Here is a 20,062-nt window from a genome sequence, read left to right on the forward strand (position 1 = left end):
GGAATCACAAAGAAGCTGCAGTGTAGGTCGAATGAGAAAAGGAAAGGAAAAGATATGTGGGGGAATGACGACGAGAAAAGGTCTTGGGAGGAGATTGGATTATTCAAGGTCTTTGCGGAAAAGCGAGAGAGAGTCAACACCTGGGAACGCACAGACCAATTGAGATCTTCCGCCTTCACGTTATTGTTGACTCCCATTCCCATTGATCCCTCAATTGAGCTTATTTCCTATTGTCTAAATTGTCAATCAAAATGTTTCAATCAATCCGTTTTTCTTCGCGCCTACCAGCCCGTCTGGTACGGTGGAATTCTACCGGCCCGGTCCTGCCACCCTTGATGGCTACTTTGCGGACTGATCTGAAAACTGCCATGAGAGCCAAGGACACCACAAGGTAGAGATTCTTTCTACTTATATTTTGGTTCAGCAAGCTTATTATTAGACTAAATGTACTTCGCGCTTTGATATCCGAGACCAACAACGCCGCCAAAACCGCCTCGCCAATTCAGACAGACATTCAACTCTTGTCGCTAATCCGGAAACGTCTGAATGCTTCCAAAGATGCGGCAAAGGAATTTGAAGCCGCTGAGCGCCCAGATCTAAAGGAGAAAGAGGATGCCCAGGTCGTGGTATTGGAGGAATATGCTAGTCAGGTCAAGACTCTCCCCATCGCTGAGATCAAGGAAGTGGTCATCAACGAGATCGCTGCTATGATCAATGCCAACACGAAGCCCAACCAAGGAATGGTCCTCAAGGCTCTCTTTGCTGCAGGAGGCCCTCTGGATGGCAAGCCAGTGGACCGGAAAGAAGTTGCTACAGAGGTGAAGAACGCGCTCTCTTGAGCTTACATTTACCAGATTGTATATTAGTGTCACAATAGCCTGAGTCAAGGGCATTCAAATCTCATTCATAATTCACAGAAAGAACGAATCCCAAACTCCCCATCAACGCCAGCCTGAAAGGTTCATGAGCAGAAGAAAGCTACTCCTCCAAGAGATGTCATCAGAACACCCAACCACCACCATCGGTCTGGGTTTATCAGCTGTTCTCTAACGGTCAGCTGAAATCCTGATGTTGAGGATAGCTCTCGCTTTCGCTTATTCCCTGTTGGCGTGGGGTTCAATGTTGTGGTAGGGAGCATCTTTGGTGGCTGGTAGGCGAGGAACATGGGATTGACGAGTGAACCATCAGCCCTGGTCAAATCGAGGCGTTTAATGCGATTGAACTTGTCAATGTCCACTTTGGCTTCCTGTGTGCTGGTCAGAATAAGCCAGAGAGAAAAACGGAAGAGACGTACCTTGAACTCTTCAGTGGTGTTATATCGTGTGTAGCGGCCTGACTGCTTCCGGCAGGGATCCGACAGTAGCTGACGACCATCTACAGCAATTGGAGTCAATATCAGAGTACCGTTGCCGAACACAGTATAAGACCCATGTTGCCATTGCATTATTCCTCCCGGGCACGATGGGTCGGTGGCTGTCCAATATTAATACAGCGTCAAAATCTATATCCATAGAGTACTAACGATTTGAAATTGCCCGATAATATGCGGATTCATAATTCCCATCATCATCAAACGAATATGAAATTCCCGTTAGATTCGGCTCGATCAGCTGGTCGTTGAGTGGATCATAGAATCCCTATGCGCGTTAGTCTCGAGTTGTATACTATAGTATAGCTCCACATACTGGACCAGTGAGAACATCACGAGATTTGGTGGTCCATGTTCCAAACAAATCGTTCGCGTTTGCCAAAGTGGCTGTAACTAAAAGATAAATGAACAACATCTTTGAGGAAGGGAAAATCGACAGAAAGGGAGTATTTGAAGGACGCCCTTTATTAGGGTGGAGACAGCATTCAGCAAGGCCCTGGAATGGAAACATTGAAGGGTTGATCGACTACATGTTACGAAGCCTATCTGTTAGTCTATACTCCCTAATTTGGTTTGCACTTTTTCTCTATTGTAGTTAGTGTTTATCATGGCTTTTGAGATGATCCATTTGAAAACTATCAAACCTCGGTTCTCTTTCTTGGATATTCTTTTTGAATATTTTGATGCCTATGTAGTTATATACATGGATACCTTATTCGTACTGTTATAGAGAAATAATAATATCATAATTAGTTATAGAAGTACATGTTAGAAATGAGAGTACTAGTACAAACTGATATTATGACTCTTCAAGAATATATACCAAGGCGGTAAAAAACATAACCCGGAGGGCCTCTCGACATACCACCACACCCCGCGGACTACTTTCGTATTTTTGACTTTATAATTTACAACTATCCCAGAATGGCGTTCCAGGTTGCAAAGCGTGAGCTTCGCAAGAGGATGCGCTCAACTCTGGAGAGTCTGTCCGCAACCTCAATAAGTCAACAATGTCAGATTGAAGGCCCATGAGATCTAAGGTTGCACGTGCTAACCTGTCCCAGCCAGCACGGCAACGGCCAAATTCTTGTCACTACCTGAGTACCAAAACGCCAGAAGCATCGCCGTATACCTTTCTATGCCAAGCGGGGAGCTCTCAACAACTGGAATTGTAAAGGATGCTCTACAGCGCGGAAAGAATGTCTACATCCCGTACATTCACACCCAGGACAAAACATCTATTATGGACATGTTCGCCCTCGGATCTATGTCCGAATTTGAGTCATTACAGCCGGACAAATGGGGAATTCCATCTCTCCTAGCTACGCAAATTGAAGGCCGCCCGAACGGATTGATACAGGGCTTGGATCTTATTGTCATGCCGGGTGTAGCATTTGACCACGGGTTCCGACGACTTGGTCATGGAAAAGGGTATTATGATCATTTTCTAACGCGATACTCAAAAGCGACCCGCAAAATGCCATTCCTTGGTAAGAGTCCCAGAAACAATCCGTTTATCCCCGACTGAACTCCATGGTAGTTGCCCTTTCCCTTCAAGACCAGTTACTCGCTGAGGAGATTCCCGTGGTGGAGCACGACTGGCTCATAGATGCGATTGTGGTTGGTGATGGCCAATACTTGGACCGCAGGGTGTAGCGCAAATTGAAATAGAAAAGGAATAGCGAAAATTCAAACAGCTTGGATTAGAGAAACATTGTCTCCCTTAAGAAGGACCTGGCCTGTTGTGCATTAGTTAGCTGTAGTCTCATGGGCCTAGTTCGATTTCATCGTACCCAGCGGCCGGCGCTTCTCCTCATCTGTCTTGGTTGCGAGACGCACTTCGACGGCATCATCAATGACCAGGTTCATGAATTCATCGAAACCCTAGTATAGGTTAGCACAGGTGACAACCGAAACGGGATTCCGTAAAGAACATTGAAGCACATACGCGGATCTTCCCCTCGATCCGAAAGGCGAGCTGTTCATACAGCCAGATTGAAACAGTGCTGCGCTTCTGCAGGAGACTGAAAATAAAGTGAATCGGAGCCAACAATGTCTTGCGGCCTGCCATGATGTGCGGTTATGTGGAAAGTGATAGCTGTCGGGAGACGAGGCGAAGAAAGCTCTGGCGGGCCTGGCGGTCGTCCCGTGATTTGATTACCGTAATACGGTTATCTTGTCACGGCCACCCCATCCCACCTTCAACTTGTTCCCCCCTCTTCAAAAACATTCGCCTCGTCAGATGCTGATACATTTTTAATACATTGCTGAGCCTTGATTAATCTGTTTAGTTCAACATGGCCAGCAAGGAAGCCGGGCAGGCATTCGCCCCGGTCCTGGCGGCCGTCGCGACAATGCAAGGAAATGTGTCGAGGACCGAGAAGACTCAGGCCCATGAATTCCTTGAAAAGTTCCAGAAATCGGTACGATTCTTTTGACTAGAATTGAGCGGGATGGTTCGCTAATCTTCATTGTGTGTATAGATTGAGGCCTGGACTACAACCCACGCTTTATTACAGTCCCCCGATGTGCCAGTCGAAGCCAAACTATTCGCCGCGACCACACTGAAAGGAAAGGTAGGAGGTGTTTTTGCCTGAAGATACTTGCCGTTCTAATTGCGCAGATAATATTCGATCTCGATCAACTTCCTCCGGACTCAGTATTGGCCCTGCGAGACTCAGTTCTGAACCTGTTGGTTGCATTTGCGCCTGGCCCCCGCCCTATTCAGACTCAGCTATGTGTGTGCCTGGCCAGCTTGGCGATTCAGATGGTCACATGGAAGGATGTATTGGCGACCGTCGGAGCAGCGCTAGGAAGCAGTGCAGGAGATTGTGTGCTAGAGTTCCTGAAGATCTTGCCCGAGGAAGTCACTGAGGGGCGCAAAATCAATCTCAGTGTATGTTTCTGTGTTTCCGTTCACAAAAGCCTAAGCTGACATTCACCAAAGGAAGACGAATTGTTTGCGAGAACCAAGGAGCTGCTAGAAGACAATGCGGAGCAGGTCATGCAGCTGATGATCCAATACGCTCAGTCGTCGCGTATGTATCCGACGACCCCGTTCCATTCTCGAATTATTTAGAGTTCACAACTGACCGCAAATAGCTGCTGCTGCAACTAACCCCCGTCTCCTCGACTGCATTACTTCTTGGCTTCGTGAAATACCCGCCGCCAAGGTTGTTGAGTCACCTCTCATGGACGTCATCTTCAAAGCGCTGGACAACGACAGATCTTTTGACGCCGGTGTCGACTGCGTTTGCACGCTTTACCGCGATACAAAGGACGTGGACGAGTCGTTGCCTGTCATTCAAGCCCTTTATCCCCGATTGATGGCACTTCGCCCAAAAATTGCCGAGACAGCCGAGGCTGAAGATTTGGAGGCCTTCAAGGGTGTCACACGAATGTTTGCGGAGGCAGGTGAAGCGTGGGTTGTTCTTGTTGCGCGTCTGCCGGGCGAGTTCCAGGGACTCGTTGAGGCGCTCCTTGAATGTTGCGCGCGGGACTGGGAGCGCGATGCAGTGTCTCTGACTTTCATTTTCTGGTATGAACTGAAGCAATACATTACCCTGGACCGGTACACCGACGCTCGAGTTGCCTTCCAGCCTATCTTTGCCCAATTGGTCGACATCATGGTGAAGCACCTCGAGTTTCCCAGTCCTGAAGATGGTGAGACCGAGGATCTGTTTTCTGGAGACCGCGAGCAAGAGGAAAAATTCCGCCAATTCCGCCATGCAATGGGCGATGTCCTCAAGGACTGCTGTGCCGTTGTGGGTGTGAATGACTGTCTTGGTAAAATCTACCAACTGATTCAGGAATGGGTTGCGAAGTATGCATCGCAGGCAACCAACGAGCATGTTCCTCATTGGCAGGAACTGGAGGCCCCTCTGTTCGGTCTCCGCGCAATGGGCCGCATGGTGGACCCCTTGGAAAGCACCATTCTTGGACAATTGATTCCTCTGATCGTTCAGATTCCTGACCAGGAGAAAGTGCGGTTCCAGGCCATCATGGCGCTAGCACGCTACACGGAATGGACAGCTAACCATCCCGAAACATTGGAGGCCCAACTTAACTATGTGATTTCCGGTTTCCACCATTCCTCTCAAGAGGTTGTGCAGGCGTCTGCTCTTGCCTTCAAGTTTTTGGGAACAGACTGCCAAAAGTTGCTGGGTGGGCATATCGAGCAACTCCATGCCTTCTTTGAGTCAGTTCTTGACAAGCTGAAGCCCACCAGCCAGGAGGAAGTCACTGAAGGTGTTGCCGCAGTGGTTTCTGTGCAGCCCCATGATAAGATCTACGATTCATACAAAATGTTCTGCGACCCGATTATGGCTCGCATTATGAACCTTGCAAATAACGCGCAGACTGAAGAAGGCCAGCGAGCCGTGGCCGATCATCTACAACTGATCACTATTTTTGTGCAAGTGGTGACTCCGATTCTTGCACCAGGAGAAGAAAACCCTGCCGTTAAATACTGCAGTGAGGTTCTTCCCATTATGGCCACCATTGTTATGAACTTTACGTCTTCTACGCCTATTCTCGAGCGAGTCTGCCGATGCTGGCGATACATGATCATCTCTTATCGCACTGGAATGATCCCTCTTTTGCCGACTCTGGCCCAGAGTATCGCGAACGGATTCCAGGCCTCGCGCGAGGGCTGCTTCCTCTGGGCTACGGATGCGGTGGTGCGTGAGTTCTCCGATGGTGCGGAGTACGTGGACCAGGCCACCAGCGATGCCGTTTTCCAGTTCTTTGAGCAGCAGGCCATTGCTTTCCTGCGGATCTTGAATGACCTTCCCCCACAAAATCTGCCAGATGTGATTGAAGACTTCTTCCGTCTCTCCTCGAACGCTGTTCGATACTATCCCAAGAAGTACATCACCTCGTCCCTTGCCGTCCCCATCTTCTCCGCCGCTCTCAGTGCTCTCACTCTTCAACAACTCGACCCTCTCATCGCCACACTTCATTATTACCGGGATCTCTTCAGCTTTGCATTTGATAAGCCTATGGTCTCCCAGTTCACCAGCCCAGAAGGCCAGCCTTACGTTACCCCGCCTGAGGTTCGCGAGGCTGTTAAGGCATTGATTATCTCCCAAGGCCAGCCTTTGGCACAGCGTGTGTTGACGGGCATGATGTTCACTTTCCCAGGTGACTGCTTCGCTGATGCGTCGGGAGTACTGATGACTATGTTTGAACTTCTCCCCCAGGAAACCGGGGGATGGCTGCAAGCCACATTGCAGATGCTGCCAGCTGGCACTATGAAGCACGGCGAAGCTGAGCGACTGCTGAAGAATGTCTCTGACAAAGTACAGTCAGGAGACACCCGCAAAATCCGTGTTCTCCTCCAAGGTTAGTTTCCCCCTTATTATTTATTGCTTTCATCTAACCCCACTCAGATTTCACCAACTCTTATCGCCGCCGCAATGTAGCTCCACGTGATGGCCTTGGCCGCCTGGAAGCTACTCGATTCCGCTTCAGCGGATGAGAGTGGAAATTCTTGGAAATTCTTCAGTGCTGATCAGCACTTAAAAAACAAAGACAAATCCACGGAAACATTGCACAAAACCAGGCGTCAGCCATGTGGTACGATACATGATGGGATGGCATGAACTCGGTGTGATGATTAATGACCTGCTGGTACGCCGGCACTGACCAGAACCTTTCTGGTTTTGACATTGCTGCCCTTCAGGTGTTGTACAAGCTCGACCTGTATCTAGGTATTCAATAGTCACGACTCATTTCAGCATTGAGATGCGTCTTTGGCGCACTTTCTTCATTTGGTTACGAGTAATGAATCTATTGATAAACCAGATATTAGCCACTGTTTATTAGTATATATATATATATCACTCTAGAGTATACAATTAGAAAAGAATACAATTTCCTTATACTATGCAATGCTAGACGATGCGATACAATGTTATATGTTGTACACGAGACTACACGAAACTACGCGGAAGGTCATCTCCGCCACAAACCTTGGAACCCCACCGAGATCTCCGCATTTCCCCCCCAACAATCGCGACTCTCCTTTACCTTTCTTTGACTCATTTTCTACTTTCTATTGGACTTGTCAACATATCCTTCCGATCGTGCCATGGCATGAAAGATGGAGATCGACGGTCAGCCCTCAAAGAAACGGCGACGCAGTCGCAAAGTTCTCTCCGATCGCAAGTTTGAATGCACATTTGAAGGCTGTGGGAAGAGCTATTCTCGCGCAGAACACCTGAGTCGCCATGCTCTCAATCATGCCCCGAAACAGATCTATCGCTGCGACTTTCCCAACTGTTACCGATCCTTCGTGCGACAAGACCTCTGTACTCGCCATCGTGAACGTCACACTACCAGCGGTTCCCAGCTTCAGAAACGAGATCATTTCACCGAAAAGGATACAAAAGCTTCTCCGCCTTCCTCGCCTGCTATCACCGCGGAGTACTTTGTTGGGTCGGAGGAGCCCAAACCTCCGGTGACAACATACCCTCTCACCACCGGAATGGATAGCAATGGCATACCGGTGGATCAATACTCAGATTTCCAGACGGTGCTGGACCAGCCTGATAACCTTATCGACCTCGACTCCATGTCATATCCGATATTTGGCGGGGAAACCTACAACCGATCACCATTCGCCATGGCAGACGATTTTGCAGCGTGGTTATTCAACGAGCCACTCACACCGTTGGGCTATGGAATGGTACCACTTGTTCAGAATCAGTTCTATATGAACGAGCCTCCATATAGCGACAATAACTTTTGCTCGGTGATTCCACAGCATCCGATGAGCGTGACGAGTATTCTGGACCCAGGAACACCACCGGCTATTATATCTGAAGGAAAGCGCCAAGAGCTGCTGCACTTGATGTCAACTCGATTCAATGAGTCGGCATATGCGATGGGTGCTAAGCGTAAAGATGCGCTGATGGACGGAGATTTAAATAATGACCGACATGTCTTGAGCTTGCGCATGATGCAGACGTACATTGGGTCCTATTGGTATCACTTCCATGCACAACTTCCAATCTTGCATCAGCCGACTTTTAGCGCTGATCGTACCCCGAATCTATTACTACTAGCGATCATGGCGATTGGCGCCGCAACATTGGATAAGATCCATGGCCAGGCTGCTACAGAAACAGCAGCTGAATTGGCTAGCTTCATAGCCTGGCATCTGCGTTGGGAAATATTCATGGATACGGACTTTCGGCCGCCAGCCAGGCTTTGGGTGTTTCAAGCTCTGTTACTTCTTGAAGTCTATGAGAAGCTCTTTTCTACACGCGCATTACACGAACGCGCACACATCCACCATGACACGACACTCACGCTTATGCGCCGAGGTAGTTCTCTTATCGGTCATTCTTCATTTGCCACTCCGGAAAACAAAGAAGAAGACGAGTCATGGGCCACCTGGATCAAAGCCGAAGCGACTCGGCGCGTGGCATTCGCCGCGTTTGTGTTGGACTCAACGCATGCCACCATGTTTGGTCACTCGGCCAAAATGGTGGCGCACGAATTGCGGCTGCCATTGCCCTGTGACGAGGCGCTGTGGGCTGCAACAAGCGCCGCCGAGGTTGCTCGCGTGCAATCCAGTCTGCAGTCGCACGGTGTGCGGCCAATTATGTTCCTTGACGGCCTTAAGCGCACACTCAATGGCCAGCCCGTCCGGACCAACGCGTTCGGGCGAATTATTATCATGTCGGGCTTGCTGAGCGTCTGCTGGCACCTCAACCAGCGAGACCTGCAGATTAGCTCGCTTGGTGTGGGTCAGACCCTCGGCGGGCGAGATAAGTGGCGGACAGCACTTCTCCGGGCATTTGATAACTGGCGTCGCGACTTTGATGAAGCTTTGGGTCCGTCGACCACATCCGAGTCGCGCAACGTCCTACACGGGTTGGCCCATATGGGCTCCCACGTCGATATAGCCGATCTACAGATCTTTGCAGGCGCTGGCCGGTTAATGGGCCGGTCTATCACAGCGCGTGACTACAGTGCTGCACGAGAAAAGACTGAGAAATGGGCGACCAAGGCTTCGGCGCGGGATGCCACGTTCTACGCCCTCAAGTTTCTATGTGCATGTTTCTTAGATCCGACTACACAGCCTGGGGAGTATGCTGCACGCGATGACTACCTGTTAAACCGGCCGTGGGTCATGTACTTCGCAGCGCTGGTTGTATGGACCTATGGGTTTGCGTTGGATGGACCCTTGCGTCCTCCCCCTATTCTCCTGACAGTGGCCGACCGGGAGCGCGACATGCAAGGGTTTTTGCATCGCATGGGTGAAATCCAAGAACCCAACGAATTGGAGGCTATGCGCGGGCGCAATGGATGTCTCGGACTGTTAATGATTCTCCGAGACTCCTTTGCCAAACCGCGGTGGGAGTTGTTGGGAGAAGCGGCGCGGCTGCTGGACAGCTGTATCGTAAAGCTACAATCGTAGCATGTATGATGTGTTTATATATACCAATGATTATGTTTCTATTATTATATGCTCTGACTGAAGTATGCACTAAGTACTCCGTATAAGCCCCTAAATACGCACTGTAGCGTTGCCCTAACAACCATCGCCGATCCCACACCAAGTTCCCCCCCGACCTTCATCTCATCTGCATTTTTGTTTCCAATCTCCAATCTCCAATCTTCAAACTATCCAACCAAAATGGTGAGTTCCCGAATTCCTCACTGTTGACAGACTTCCTATTCAAGCGGTTCAACCGTCCCCCCCTTTCCGCCTATGTAACCACGGAACCCCCCGATTCGCCCCCCTCACCTTCAACTGTGTCATCAAAGCACTCTTCATCTTCATCATGGCTAATAACGATCAGGCCTCTACAAACTACAAGGAAGCGTTCTCGCTCTTCGATCGCCGTGGTACCGGCCGTGTCGCTGGTGACCTCCTCGGTGACTTGCTCCGCGCTTGCGGTCAGAACCCCACGCTGGCCGAGATCAGTGACTTGGAGAAGTCCGTCGGTGGTGACTGTATGTTTTGATTCTCCGTATTCATCCATGGACTTCCTGGCTAATCCTAGCTCTGTCTAGTTGACTTCGACTCCTTCCTGAAAGTCCTCAACCGCCCCGGTGGTTTCCGTGAACCCGGCGAGCCGGAGGAGTACTGTCGTGGATTCCAGGTTTTCGATAAGGATATGACAGGGTTTATTGGTGTCGGACAGCTACGCTACAGTATGTTTTGTCAGCGAATGCGATCGGAAAGGATATTGCTAACGACACTTGCAGTTCTCACGAATCTTGGCGAGAAGATGTCTGATGATGAAGTCGATGAGCTGCTTAAGGCTGTTGACACTAGTTCCGGCGAAATTAACTACACGGGTATGTCCATCTCTGAGAGCCTGGAGTGGACTATATGAATTACATCTGCTAACTCTCTAGATCTTGTCCGTACTATCCTCGCCAACTGATACCCCGATATGATTAACGTTTGATATGGAAATGGCTACGGCTTGAGGGAATGAAATTCGGCGCGTTGGAACCTTCGTCTTGTATGTTTTTATTATCAAATACACTGTATTATTCTGCTCCGGGGTATCGCCTAGAATGTATAGATCTACATCTGTATCGTAGATTGTACATCTATAACATACTATGTAGTTCATAACACATCTAAACAGCCCATTCCCTCCACTCCTTCTCCCCAACCCCCTCACCCCCCAATTTCTCCGTCTCCACAACAGCCCCAGGAAGAAGATAAACAGCCGGAGGCCGCTCCTCATCTTCCTTCCCCACCCGATCCCCAGATCCCCAATGCACCCTATCCAAATAATACCCCACAACAACCTTGCACCGCCCACACCTCAAAAGAAGCCTCTTCTCAATCCCGTCTTCACGGCGGATCAATGTCGCCCGTCGGTCTGGGATTGTAGTAGCCAGTAGGAGAGTCGTGTGGTTAGAGACATGTCGTTTGCGCGATGACGTCTCTGTTGTCTTGGCTTCTTCTTCGAGTTCGGCTTCTATATCCCCGTCTGTTGAGTTCTTGCGCTCGAGTGGTAGGATCAGAGCTTTGTCTTTGCCTTCGCCGCTGCGGCGGGGGAGTGTGTCTATGTTGCGCGTTGTTGCTAGTAGGAGGTGGTTGCAGAAGCGGCAGTGTTGGGTTTGAATTGGGAGGCGTTCTGTCATTTTGCCAGGGTGTTGTGTTGTTCTATTGACTTGCGCTTTTGAGTAGACTGGGGAAGATAGAGCTGGCGCAGACAGATTGGTTGTTATGTCGGTGTGAGTCGAAAGCTGGGGTTTGGGTCAGTCTTTTTGCGCGGGTTTAAGTTGGAATTATATTTCTCCTGGAGGTAGTTTAGTAGTAATTACTCACGGGTAATTGAATGGATGTGTTTAATTCTAGACTCTGTTTTGTCTTGTATGCCAATGTCCTAAATGAGGTAGTCAAGAAAAAGAGAGCTGTTGGCGAGAATTGCAGAATGGCAAGGCGGTGTGCTTATCAGTATATCACATGTATACAGCTGCAAGTTTCAATGGTTAGCTACAATATGGCTAGTTCAATATAAGAAGAGTCATTGACATGCTGCTCGGCGTTCATGAGTACAAATATAAATTTGTATAACTCTGATATAATTTAATAAAGTATAGTGTGAACCCGGGCATAAGCTCCGATAGCTGTAAATGCTGCGCACCGCTTTACGCCAGTCCCAGGTCTTTATAGAATGCATCAGTCTGAGGCTCACGGCCCAAGAACTCAGTCAGAGTCTTCATCTCATCCTGGCTACCACCCTTCTCTAGAACCTGGTAGCGGTAGCGACGGCCAGCAGCCTTGTTCATGGGATCGTCCTTGAAGACGGTGTAGAACATGTCGGTGGAGTAAACCTGGGAGCTGTAGAGGAAGATCATGAGTATATGAACAACGTTGAAACCAACTGGATAAAATTATAAACTTACCTCAGGTATCCGTAGTATCCGGCGTCGTAACCTCCGATCAAATGTCCGAAGGTCGCCTCGCCGTGGCCCCACTCGCTGCCAGCGCCCAGAGCTTCGGGTCCGTCCATCTGGGTAATCTCCTGGCGGAGACGGTTGTATGTCGCAGACAGAGGAAGAGCCTCGATATCGGCGTGGGTCTTGGGCTCGTGCACGGTCATGTCGAAAATGCCGAAGTGCAGCTGGCGCAGGTTGAACAGGGAGTCGTTGACGTGCTTGGTGCGGATCAGGTTCTCAATCACGTCGTCTGGGATGCGCTCTGATGGCTGGGTTTTGGCCTTCTCGCCATCCTGGGCCTCCTGCCAGCTAGCAAGGTACTCAGGGGAGAGGGTTGAGTAGTGTCGGCTGAGAGAGCGCAGCTGCGAAGGTGTCCAGCACCAGTTCTCCAGCATCTGGCTGGGTGCCTCGACAAAGTCGCGCACTGTGCTGGTACCGTGGAAGCGGGAGTAGATGGTGCGGGACACAAGGTCGTGGATGCCGTGGCCGAGTTCGTGGAAGAGGGTCACGACCTCGTCGTGCTTCAGCAGACTGGGCTTCTTAGGCTGGGGCTTGGTGAAGTTGCACACCAAGGCAGTGGCGGGGAATCGGCGGTTACCGTCCTTACCAATGAAGCCCGGCTGCAGATTGAAGTTGGCTGCATGGCCATACTTGCCCTCGCGAGGGAACAAATCCAGGTACAGGTATCCAACGAACCCACTGCCCTCGCCCTCATCGTTCCACACAGAGTACACTTGAACATCCTCGTGCCAGACAATGTCATTGCCCTGGCCAGTAGGGGCAATGGCTGCCCGGTCCTCGCCAACGATCTCAACGAACTCCAGACCGAACAACTCCTCGAAGATCTTCAGCATACCCTCAATGGTCGTCTGCAAGGGGAACCACTCAGCAATAAGTTGTTGGTCCAGCGAGTAGTCCTTCTCCAGCATGAGACGGTCATAGAAGCGGTGGTCCCACAGGTAGTAGCGACCATCGGCCTTGGGGTCGGTGGCGTTCTTCAGATCCAGCAACTTCTGTGTCTCCTTCTTACCGCCCGCGGTCAGTCTATCCCGAAGATCACCCAAGAACTTGTTAACGGTCTCGGGGGTCTTGGCCATCTTGTCTTCGATACGGAAGGCAGCGTGGTTGGGGTAGCCGATCAGACGGGCTGCCTCATCACGGAGTATAATTGTTTCCCGGAAAAGCGGCACGTTCTGGTTGCACTTGTTCTCGTTGGCAATCATGACCTGTCGGCGGATCTCGGGGTCAATGGCGTATTTCATGGTAGGGAAGAGGTCGGGGTACTTGAACGACAGCCAAAGCTTGCCGGCGTTCTCGCCCTCGCCCTTCTTTAGGCCATCTAGGACGTCCTTAGGCACACCAGCCAGCTGCTCAGGAGTAAACCAAATGCCGCCATTCTCCTCGTTCAGGTTCTTCTGGAATTCAATGCTCAGCTGGCTCAGCCTCTTCTTGATTTCCTTGAAACGGAGCCGCTGAGGGCCGGCGGGCAGGCCAAGTCCATTGCGGACAAAGTCCTTGTGTTCTTTCTCCAACAGACGGCGTGACTCTGGATCGAGGGACTCGTTGCGGCGCAGTACGGCATCAAACAAAGTAAAGACATCCTCACGCATAACTGCCTCGATAAAGAACTCGTCCATCAGCTCTTCGGCCTTGGAAGAAGCATCCCGGAGCTTCGAGTCGGTTGACACAGCCTGGTAGAATCCTAGGATGTGTGACTCTAGTCCCATCTCGTTGTCATCTTGGGCAAGGGGGCGGACAACATTGTCAAAGGTTGCGGCTTCGGGCTTGATCTCCGCCACCACCTTGTCCTGAATGGCACGCGAGCTCTTGATCAAGCGCTCGGCGTCAGCCACCACTGATTGCGGAGTGGCTGTAAAGATAGGCGGGGCCTGGGGTGGCTTCCGGAGGTGAGCGGGGGCCATGCTGGAGGTCGTCAAGGATCGTATTGATACGTTGGTACGTAAGTGGCCCAGCGCAGATGAGAGGCGGGCGGGTATACGGAGGAAGGGCGCCACGATGAGGATGGCTAAGAGAGCGGCGACGAGGTGAACACGAGAAGTTAAAGTAATGATGGGCGGTATTCGACGTTTGAAGGGGAAAGAAGGGACACTTGGAGATATGAACTTGTCAGGTGATCCGAAGCTCATGATTGCGGGGACAGATATCTACACTGTCTTGGCAGTTGGTTTTACAACGTAGTGAATAGAAAGATCCAACATAGATAACCCCTATTAGTAGGCTTGTAGAATTGTTTTACTCTGTATAGATGGCTAGAAAACATTTTTTTTGCAGGGTTAGATGATCTATCATATCTTATGACCTATAGATCATTTCTAACAGCTGGCCATATTCCGGTATAAGTTGGGAGAAACCACATTTTCCTAACCATGTTGCATATAGAGCCAAGGATTAAACTGTTTCAAGTTATATAGTACAAGCGCTTAAGTACTCTGTACTCGTACATGTTTATACAATGGCATTGATATTGGCATGTGAAAGGCCAAGCGCCCCCACTCTGCATTTTCTTCACCTCCATCCTACAGCTTCTCTACACCGTACCTACTCGACATTACGAAGGTTCGAAGTTCAAAGTATATCCATATAAGGATGAGATTCGTTTCTAATTCATGATTATCTATGAAAGTGCGTCACAGGTCGCTTTTGATGAAACAGAAAGAAAACAGAAATGAAACGCCAACACCGACCAACCAACAAATGCAAAACATGTCATAAAAGTTCAGTTTAAGCTGCATCTGCAGTTGGGATCGGCTCGGGCATCTTGGTGACCTGCTGACCGGCCCGGATAATCCGCTGGCCTGTCTCATCACGCACGTACTCGGAGTTCTCCTTCTGGGCGCGCTTCCAGATCTCAACCTCACCACCGCCGCGGATGACTCCAACACGCATGGTGGAAAGCAAGTTGTGAGCACCGTTGGAGTGGTAGTAAACACCACCGTTGAACATAGCGGTCGCATCCTTGCCAAGACCGGACTTGATCATCGCCTTGCCACCGGGGTGGTCCTTGATGAAGTCGGTCACATCGTGAACAACACCGGCAATGGAGATTAGGCCCCGGCCATTCTTGGTCTGCTCAACATAGTCATCCCACTCCATAACGGGGAGCTGGTCCAGGGGAGTACCCCAGTCGAGCTTGGCGCGCTTCTGGTCAATCTTCTTCTGCAGCTGCTGGACGCGGCCCTTCTCGATCTCGTTGGAGCGGAACTGCTTCAAGTCGTAGGCGAGACCGAGCTGCTTGCAGGTCCAGATGGTCCACTTGGTGGGGTCGTACTGGTGCCACTCAATGGCGTTACGGTAATCCGAGGGGAACTCGTGGTGGAAGTTGTGGTATCCCTCGCCGAGAGTGACCAGGGCGGTGATGATGTGATCACGGGGAGAGTTGCGGTCGTCGAATGGCTGGTCACCGAGCCAGTGGGCCAGGGAGTTGACACAGAAGGTAGCTTGTTGAACGAAGAAGATACGCAGAATACCGGCGTACACGAATCCACCATACCAGTCACCCCAGCCAAGACCGGCGACGAGCATAGGGAAGATGAGACCCATGCCGAGGACGACCTTAATATAGTTGCGGTGCTGCCAGACAACAACGGGATCTTCGTTCAGATCGGTGATGTCGGTACGGCCAATACGCTTGGGGTTCTGCTTCATGACCATCCATCCCAGGTGAGAGTACAGCAAACCCTTACGGACGGAGTAAGGATCCTTGTCAGTGTCGGTGTAACGGTGGTGAGCACGGTGGTCACGAGCCCACCAGCGGATGGAGCCTTCAACAGCACCGCCACCGACCAGAGCGAGCCAGATACGCATAGGCAAAGTGGCGGAATAGGAGCAGTGAGCCCAGAGACGATGGTATCCTGGATAATTGAGTCAGCTCATGTTCTTCAGTGTCCAGTTCAATTCTGAACTACTTACCAGCTGTGATTCCCAGTCCAGTGAAGAAGTAGTAGATGACTGCCCAGATGGCGGTCTTCAACTGCAGAGGCACCCAGAAAGCCTGGATACAGCCGGAGATGGGAACGCCGATGATGAAAGCGACATTCAGCCAGTTGACATGCTTGTACCAGTTGTGGCGAGTCATCTGGGTATCAGCAATGTGCACCTTCTTGGTGTCAGCCGCCCGAGGGCGTGAAGCATCCGGTTTGGACGACATGATGGGATGTGGTGAAAGGTTGGAATTCACTGCAGGAGGACCAAAGGGTTTTTTATACTTGGGGCCCACTTGGGACCAACGTTGGGGAGCCGGGGCACTGATCGCCAACGTTGATGGGGTAAATGGAGCTAAAAGACGAATCAAATAAAAGCGAAGATTGAGCGTCACAAGATCCCGAGGCAAACAAGAAGAGAAGCAGAGAAGAATTGGCCTTATAAGCTTGTGCAAGTAGATTTTTGCCCTGCCCTTTGATCGGGAGTGGCGTGCCTCATCGCTTTCTGGCGAATGTTGGGTCCAGCCAGCCCCAACGCTTTCGTGCCTCAGGCAGTTATTGACCAATCAGCGCTTGATGGCAAATATGCTTAGGTCATCCCCAATCCCACGCAGGCCCTGGAGGGTTCTACGGATGGAGGTTAGTTCCATCTGAGGCAGGTATTTTGAACCTCGGGATTGCCTCGGGATTTCTAGGGATTCCATTTGATCCAATTATCTTTTGAAACGAAGGCAATTAATATCTCTACTACTGTGACTGGACATAAGTATTTGCATCCCCTTGGCCCCATTTCACCGCCAATACCGTCTTCCTGAACGCGAAGTACAGAACCTTTCTAGAATAGTAGTACACAAGCTGTACGCAAGCCGCTTTTTTGTAAAAATGACAGTATTGTTTTCTTATAAATCTCTCAACCTATTGCTTATGTATCCTTTTACGCCGTATAAATAGAGATAATTATAATACATGGAGTTATTCTGCTGGCAGAATATTTTATAATCTAGGCGGTGTGCCCAGGTGGGACCAGAGGGAGCAAACCGCATATCAGGAGCTTATCGGTATCACTAGGGCTCCAGAGGTCTATAGCTATTTCGTTTAAATCCTAGGAATTCTAAGCCTCGCCCGTTTGTCCTAGCATTGCTGCACAAAGTGAATATATATATATGTCTAGTCACTTATTCTGAATACAATACTCTTCATCAGTCCTCTGCATCCAAGTTAATTAACCAAATACAAAAAGACTGCTTTTGAATATATCAAAGTGAGGTCAGCCTTCATTCACTTGTTGTTCTACATCAACTGACCGTACTCCATATTAGTAATTGTTGAAACAAGCAAGTGGCTACATATAATTCAGGACAGGCGGCTGGCACTCCAGCGCATCACTTATGAGGCCCAAGGTCAGGCCTGTGGAGTCCCACTATTAGGGCTTCGGTTTTTATTGATCAGAGTGACAGGAGTATACAGTATGTACTGCTTGTATTCAAACTGAACTCTGAGCCTTCTAACATACTCTGAGTTCCATAATATCCATCTGTATCCACTTCCCGAAAGTTTGTATAGATCCGTTTCGAGTCCTACGACCCTCACTACATAGTGGGCTGTGATAAAGCCCACCGCAATGCTAATGGTATGGCGTCCGTGGAACGTTCGTCGGTTGCTGCCTGAATTCTTGCTGCCGCTCATGTCCGCACGATGCACATTGTTGAAGACTTTGACGCGGCTCATTCGAGTCTCTGATAGACGTCAGTTGATAATTCCCGACTTGACCATAGTGTCTTGGGAGTACCGACTTACTGAAGAAGCTTCTTCGTGATGAAGTAGCCAACAGTGCCGAACAGACTGAGCTTGAGAAGCGCCATCCCTCTTCTGGGTCCGTATATTCGCCCCGGAAGGTTGGCTCGAGCAAATACTTGTCTGGCATGAAATCGACTGAATCGGCGAGTAGGATAGTCCATGATTTGTTGTTGAATGATTCCTTGAACCCTCGCAGGTGGACGACGAATGTTTATAGGTAAAGCCGAGTCCGGACCTCCGAGGCCGTTCGGAGTCGGCTTTCCTTTTGAATAGCTCGGCCGCGGACTCGGCCTCGGGTGTGCAGTAGCGCCTTTGCGTACATCACCAACGAACAGCATCGGACGTCCGATCTTTTACTCGAAATCGGGCATTGCTAGCGGCAGCATGTATGTCCGACCTCCTTTCATACGCAAAACTTGGTCTCGTGCCAGAGGTATATAACACTGGCCATATTCCTTAGAATCAGACTCGTTATTCCAATCGACGTCACAAGCACAAGTATCTTGTACGCGCCCTATCAAGCACCGCACAGAAAATATGCACGACGACCGCACCGCTGAGCTCGAGAAGGGCAGCCCAACCTCTTCAAGACCATCGAGTCCAGCGGAGCCCAAGCCTCAAGCATCTGGCCCACCAGCAGCACCTGAAGGAGGCATAAAAGCCTACCTATCGTTACTCGGAGGCTCTTTGGGTCTTTTCATCTCATTTGGATGGGTCAATTGCATTGGTCTGTTCCAAGCTGAATATGAGACCAACTAGCTGAAGACCTATAGCAGCTCGGAGGTGTCCTGGATCACTTCATCCGAATGTGAGAGCCTTCTTCCCTAGCCCGCCTTGAAACAACAAGCTCATTTCAATCTAGTTTTCTTCATGCTGTTCATGTCACCGTTGTCTGGATATCTATTCGACAACTATGGACCACGATTGCCGATCTGTATCGGTGGATTGATGCATGTTTTTGGCCTCATGATGACCAGCTTGTCAAGCAAATACTACCAATTCTACTTGGCACAGTCGATTTGCTCAGGAACCGGTACATCGCTCATTTTCACTCCGGCAATGACTTCGGTTTGTGTGAATACCCTTAGAATTTATCGCGCATTTTCTGACAAGTTTCGCAGCCTATGACTTACTTCAAAAAGCGCCGCGCTTTGGCAGGAGGATTGACCGTTGCAGGCTCGAGTCTGGGTGGTGTAATCTTTCCCCTCATGGTCAACAACCTCCTTTCGGAGGTCGGCTTTGCATGGACGATGCGAATATGCGCTTTCTTGATCCTTGGGCTCTGGGCTATTGCCATGCTGACCATCTCCTCCAACTTGCCCCACACCCGCAAGGAGTTCAACCTTACGAACTACCTTCGGCCTTTCACGGAATTCAACTTCTTGATCTTGTTGACGTTCTGCTTTTTCCTTTACTGTGAGCCGCCTATCATTATGTTTCATCGTAACCTAGCTAACCAGGGTTTAGGGGGATTGTTTGTCCCTTTCAACTACCTGGTCCTGTCTGCTATGCATGACGGAATGTCAATGACTATGGCCTACAATCTAATTCCCATCATGAACGGAGCGAGCTTTTTTGGACGTACAATTCCCAATGGCCTTGCCGACAAGTACGGTCGTTTCAACGTGCTTATCATCATGCTAATTTTCACTGGTGTCATCACTTTGGCCTTGTGGTTGCCTGGTCGCAGTAACGCGGCCAACATTGTCTTCGCCGCTTTGTTTGGTATCGGATCTGGCACCACCATTGGCTTGATGCCGCCCCTTGTGATGACTCTCTACCTACCTCAGGAGATCGGGTTTCGAATCGGGTTGGCTCTTGCTATCGCAGGCATTGGTGCCCTTACGAGCCCTCCGATTGCTGGTGCAATTGCAGGGACAGATGGAGGCTCCTTCCGCTTTGCGGCCTTGTTCAGTGGCGTGAACTTCATGGTCGCGACAATCTTTTTGGTGTGGCTGAGGGGTAGAGTTTCTGGTTGGAATGCCCTCACAAAAGCTTAATGCCTAGGCAAGGGCACTGAGCGCAGCAGCCTTCT

At 50.1% G+C, this 20,062-nt stretch overlaps 11 protein-coding genes across 11 annotated transcripts; 6 read left to right on the forward strand and 5 right to left on the reverse strand.

The window, feature by feature from the left end:
* Positions 1–251: 251 nt before the first annotated feature.
* PGRI_087080 (uncharacterized protein) lies at positions 252–839 on the forward strand (the record flags this gene model as incomplete). The annotated part of the gene is made up of 2 exons (XM_040796422.1): positions 252–391; positions 440–839. 2 exons carry the CDS (start codon positions 252–254, stop codon positions 837–839), a joined length of 540 nt encoding a protein of 179 aa, XP_040650960.1.
* A 122-nt stretch (positions 840–961) lies between these two features.
* Positions 962–1,784, reverse strand: PGRI_087090 (Chaperone, endoplasmic reticulum protein-folding; the record flags this gene model as incomplete). Its single annotated transcript, XM_040796423.1, has 4 exons — positions 962–1,246; positions 1,295–1,473; positions 1,523–1,637; positions 1,686–1,784. The coding sequence occupies 4 exons, from the start codon at positions 1,782–1,784 to the stop codon at positions 962–964; spliced, it is 678 nt and encodes a 225-aa protein (XP_040650961.1).
* A 509-nt stretch (positions 1,785–2,293) lies between these two features.
* On the forward strand, positions 2,294–3,025 carry PGRI_087100 (5-formyltetrahydrofolate cyclo-ligase; the record flags this gene model as incomplete). The annotated part of the gene is made up of 3 exons (XM_040796424.1): positions 2,294–2,351; positions 2,434–2,859; positions 2,910–3,025. 3 exons carry the CDS (start codon positions 2,294–2,296, stop codon positions 3,023–3,025), a joined length of 600 nt encoding a protein of 199 aa, XP_040650962.1.
* A 33-nt stretch (positions 3,026–3,058) lies between these two features.
* On the reverse strand, positions 3,059–3,440 carry PGRI_087110 (small nuclear ribonucleoprotein E; the record flags this gene model as incomplete). The annotated part of the gene is made up of 3 exons (XM_040796425.1): positions 3,059–3,108; positions 3,163–3,253; positions 3,318–3,440. 3 exons carry the CDS (start codon positions 3,438–3,440, stop codon positions 3,059–3,061), a joined length of 264 nt encoding a protein of 87 aa, XP_040650963.1.
* A 226-nt stretch (positions 3,441–3,666) lies between these two features.
* On the forward strand, positions 3,667–6,848 carry PGRI_087120 (mRNA transport regulator MTR10; the record flags this gene model as incomplete). The annotated part of the gene is made up of 6 exons (XM_040796426.1): positions 3,667–3,792; positions 3,853–3,945; positions 3,993–4,265; positions 4,317–4,407; positions 4,472–6,712; positions 6,760–6,848. The coding sequence occupies 6 exons, from the start codon at positions 3,667–3,669 to the stop codon at positions 6,846–6,848; spliced, it is 2,913 nt and encodes a 970-aa protein (XP_040650964.1).
* Positions 6,849–7,472: 624 nt separating this feature from the next.
* On the forward strand, positions 7,473–9,797 carry PGRI_087130 (putative C2H2 finger domain protein; the record flags this gene model as incomplete). The annotated part of the gene is made up of 1 exon (XM_040796427.1): positions 7,473–9,797. One exon carries the CDS (start codon positions 7,473–7,475, stop codon positions 9,795–9,797), a length of 2,325 nt encoding a protein of 774 aa, XP_040650965.1.
* Positions 9,798–10,016: 219 nt separating this feature from the next.
* On the forward strand, positions 10,017–10,773 carry PGRI_087140 (uncharacterized protein; the record flags this gene model as incomplete). Its single annotated transcript, XM_040796428.1, has 5 exons — positions 10,017–10,019; positions 10,183–10,336; positions 10,397–10,537; positions 10,592–10,684; positions 10,745–10,773. 5 exons carry the CDS (start codon positions 10,017–10,019, stop codon positions 10,771–10,773), a joined length of 420 nt encoding a protein of 139 aa, XP_040650966.1.
* A 202-nt stretch (positions 10,774–10,975) lies between these two features.
* PGRI_087150 (uncharacterized protein) lies at positions 10,976–11,488 on the reverse strand (the record flags this gene model as incomplete). The annotated part of the gene is made up of 1 exon (XM_040796429.1): positions 10,976–11,488. One exon carries the CDS (start codon positions 11,486–11,488, stop codon positions 10,976–10,978), a length of 513 nt encoding a protein of 170 aa, XP_040650967.1.
* Positions 11,489–11,998: 510 nt separating this feature from the next.
* On the reverse strand, positions 11,999–14,436 carry PGRI_087160 (M3 family metallopeptidase; the record flags this gene model as incomplete). The annotated part of the gene is made up of 2 exons (XM_040796430.1): positions 11,999–12,191; positions 12,257–14,436. The coding sequence occupies 2 exons, from the start codon at positions 14,434–14,436 to the stop codon at positions 11,999–12,001; spliced, it is 2,373 nt and encodes a 790-aa protein (XP_040650968.1).
* A 595-nt stretch (positions 14,437–15,031) lies between these two features.
* PGRI_087170 (stearoyl-CoA 9-desaturase sdeA) lies at positions 15,032–16,457 on the reverse strand (the record flags this gene model as incomplete). The annotated part of the gene is made up of 2 exons (XM_040796431.1): positions 15,032–16,161; positions 16,220–16,457. The coding sequence occupies 2 exons, from the start codon at positions 16,455–16,457 to the stop codon at positions 15,032–15,034; spliced, it is 1,368 nt and encodes a 455-aa protein (XP_040650969.1).
* Positions 16,458–18,564: 2,107 nt separating this feature from the next.
* Positions 18,565–20,027, forward strand: PGRI_087180 (Major facilitator superfamily domain, general substrate transporter; the record flags this gene model as incomplete). The annotated part of the gene is made up of 4 exons (XM_040796432.1): positions 18,565–18,754; positions 18,890–19,095; positions 19,149–19,443; positions 19,495–20,027. The coding sequence occupies 4 exons, from the start codon at positions 18,565–18,567 to the stop codon at positions 20,025–20,027; spliced, it is 1,224 nt and encodes a 407-aa protein (XP_040650970.1).
* Between the last annotated feature and the right edge of the window lie 35 nt (positions 20,028–20,062).

This window comes from Penicillium griseofulvum (genome assembly GCF_001561935.1).
Source record: "Penicillium griseofulvum strain PG3 chromosome Unknown contig_11, whole genome shotgun sequence".
Taxonomy (NCBI): Eukaryota; Fungi; Ascomycota; class Eurotiomycetes; order Eurotiales; family Aspergillaceae; genus Penicillium; species Penicillium griseofulvum.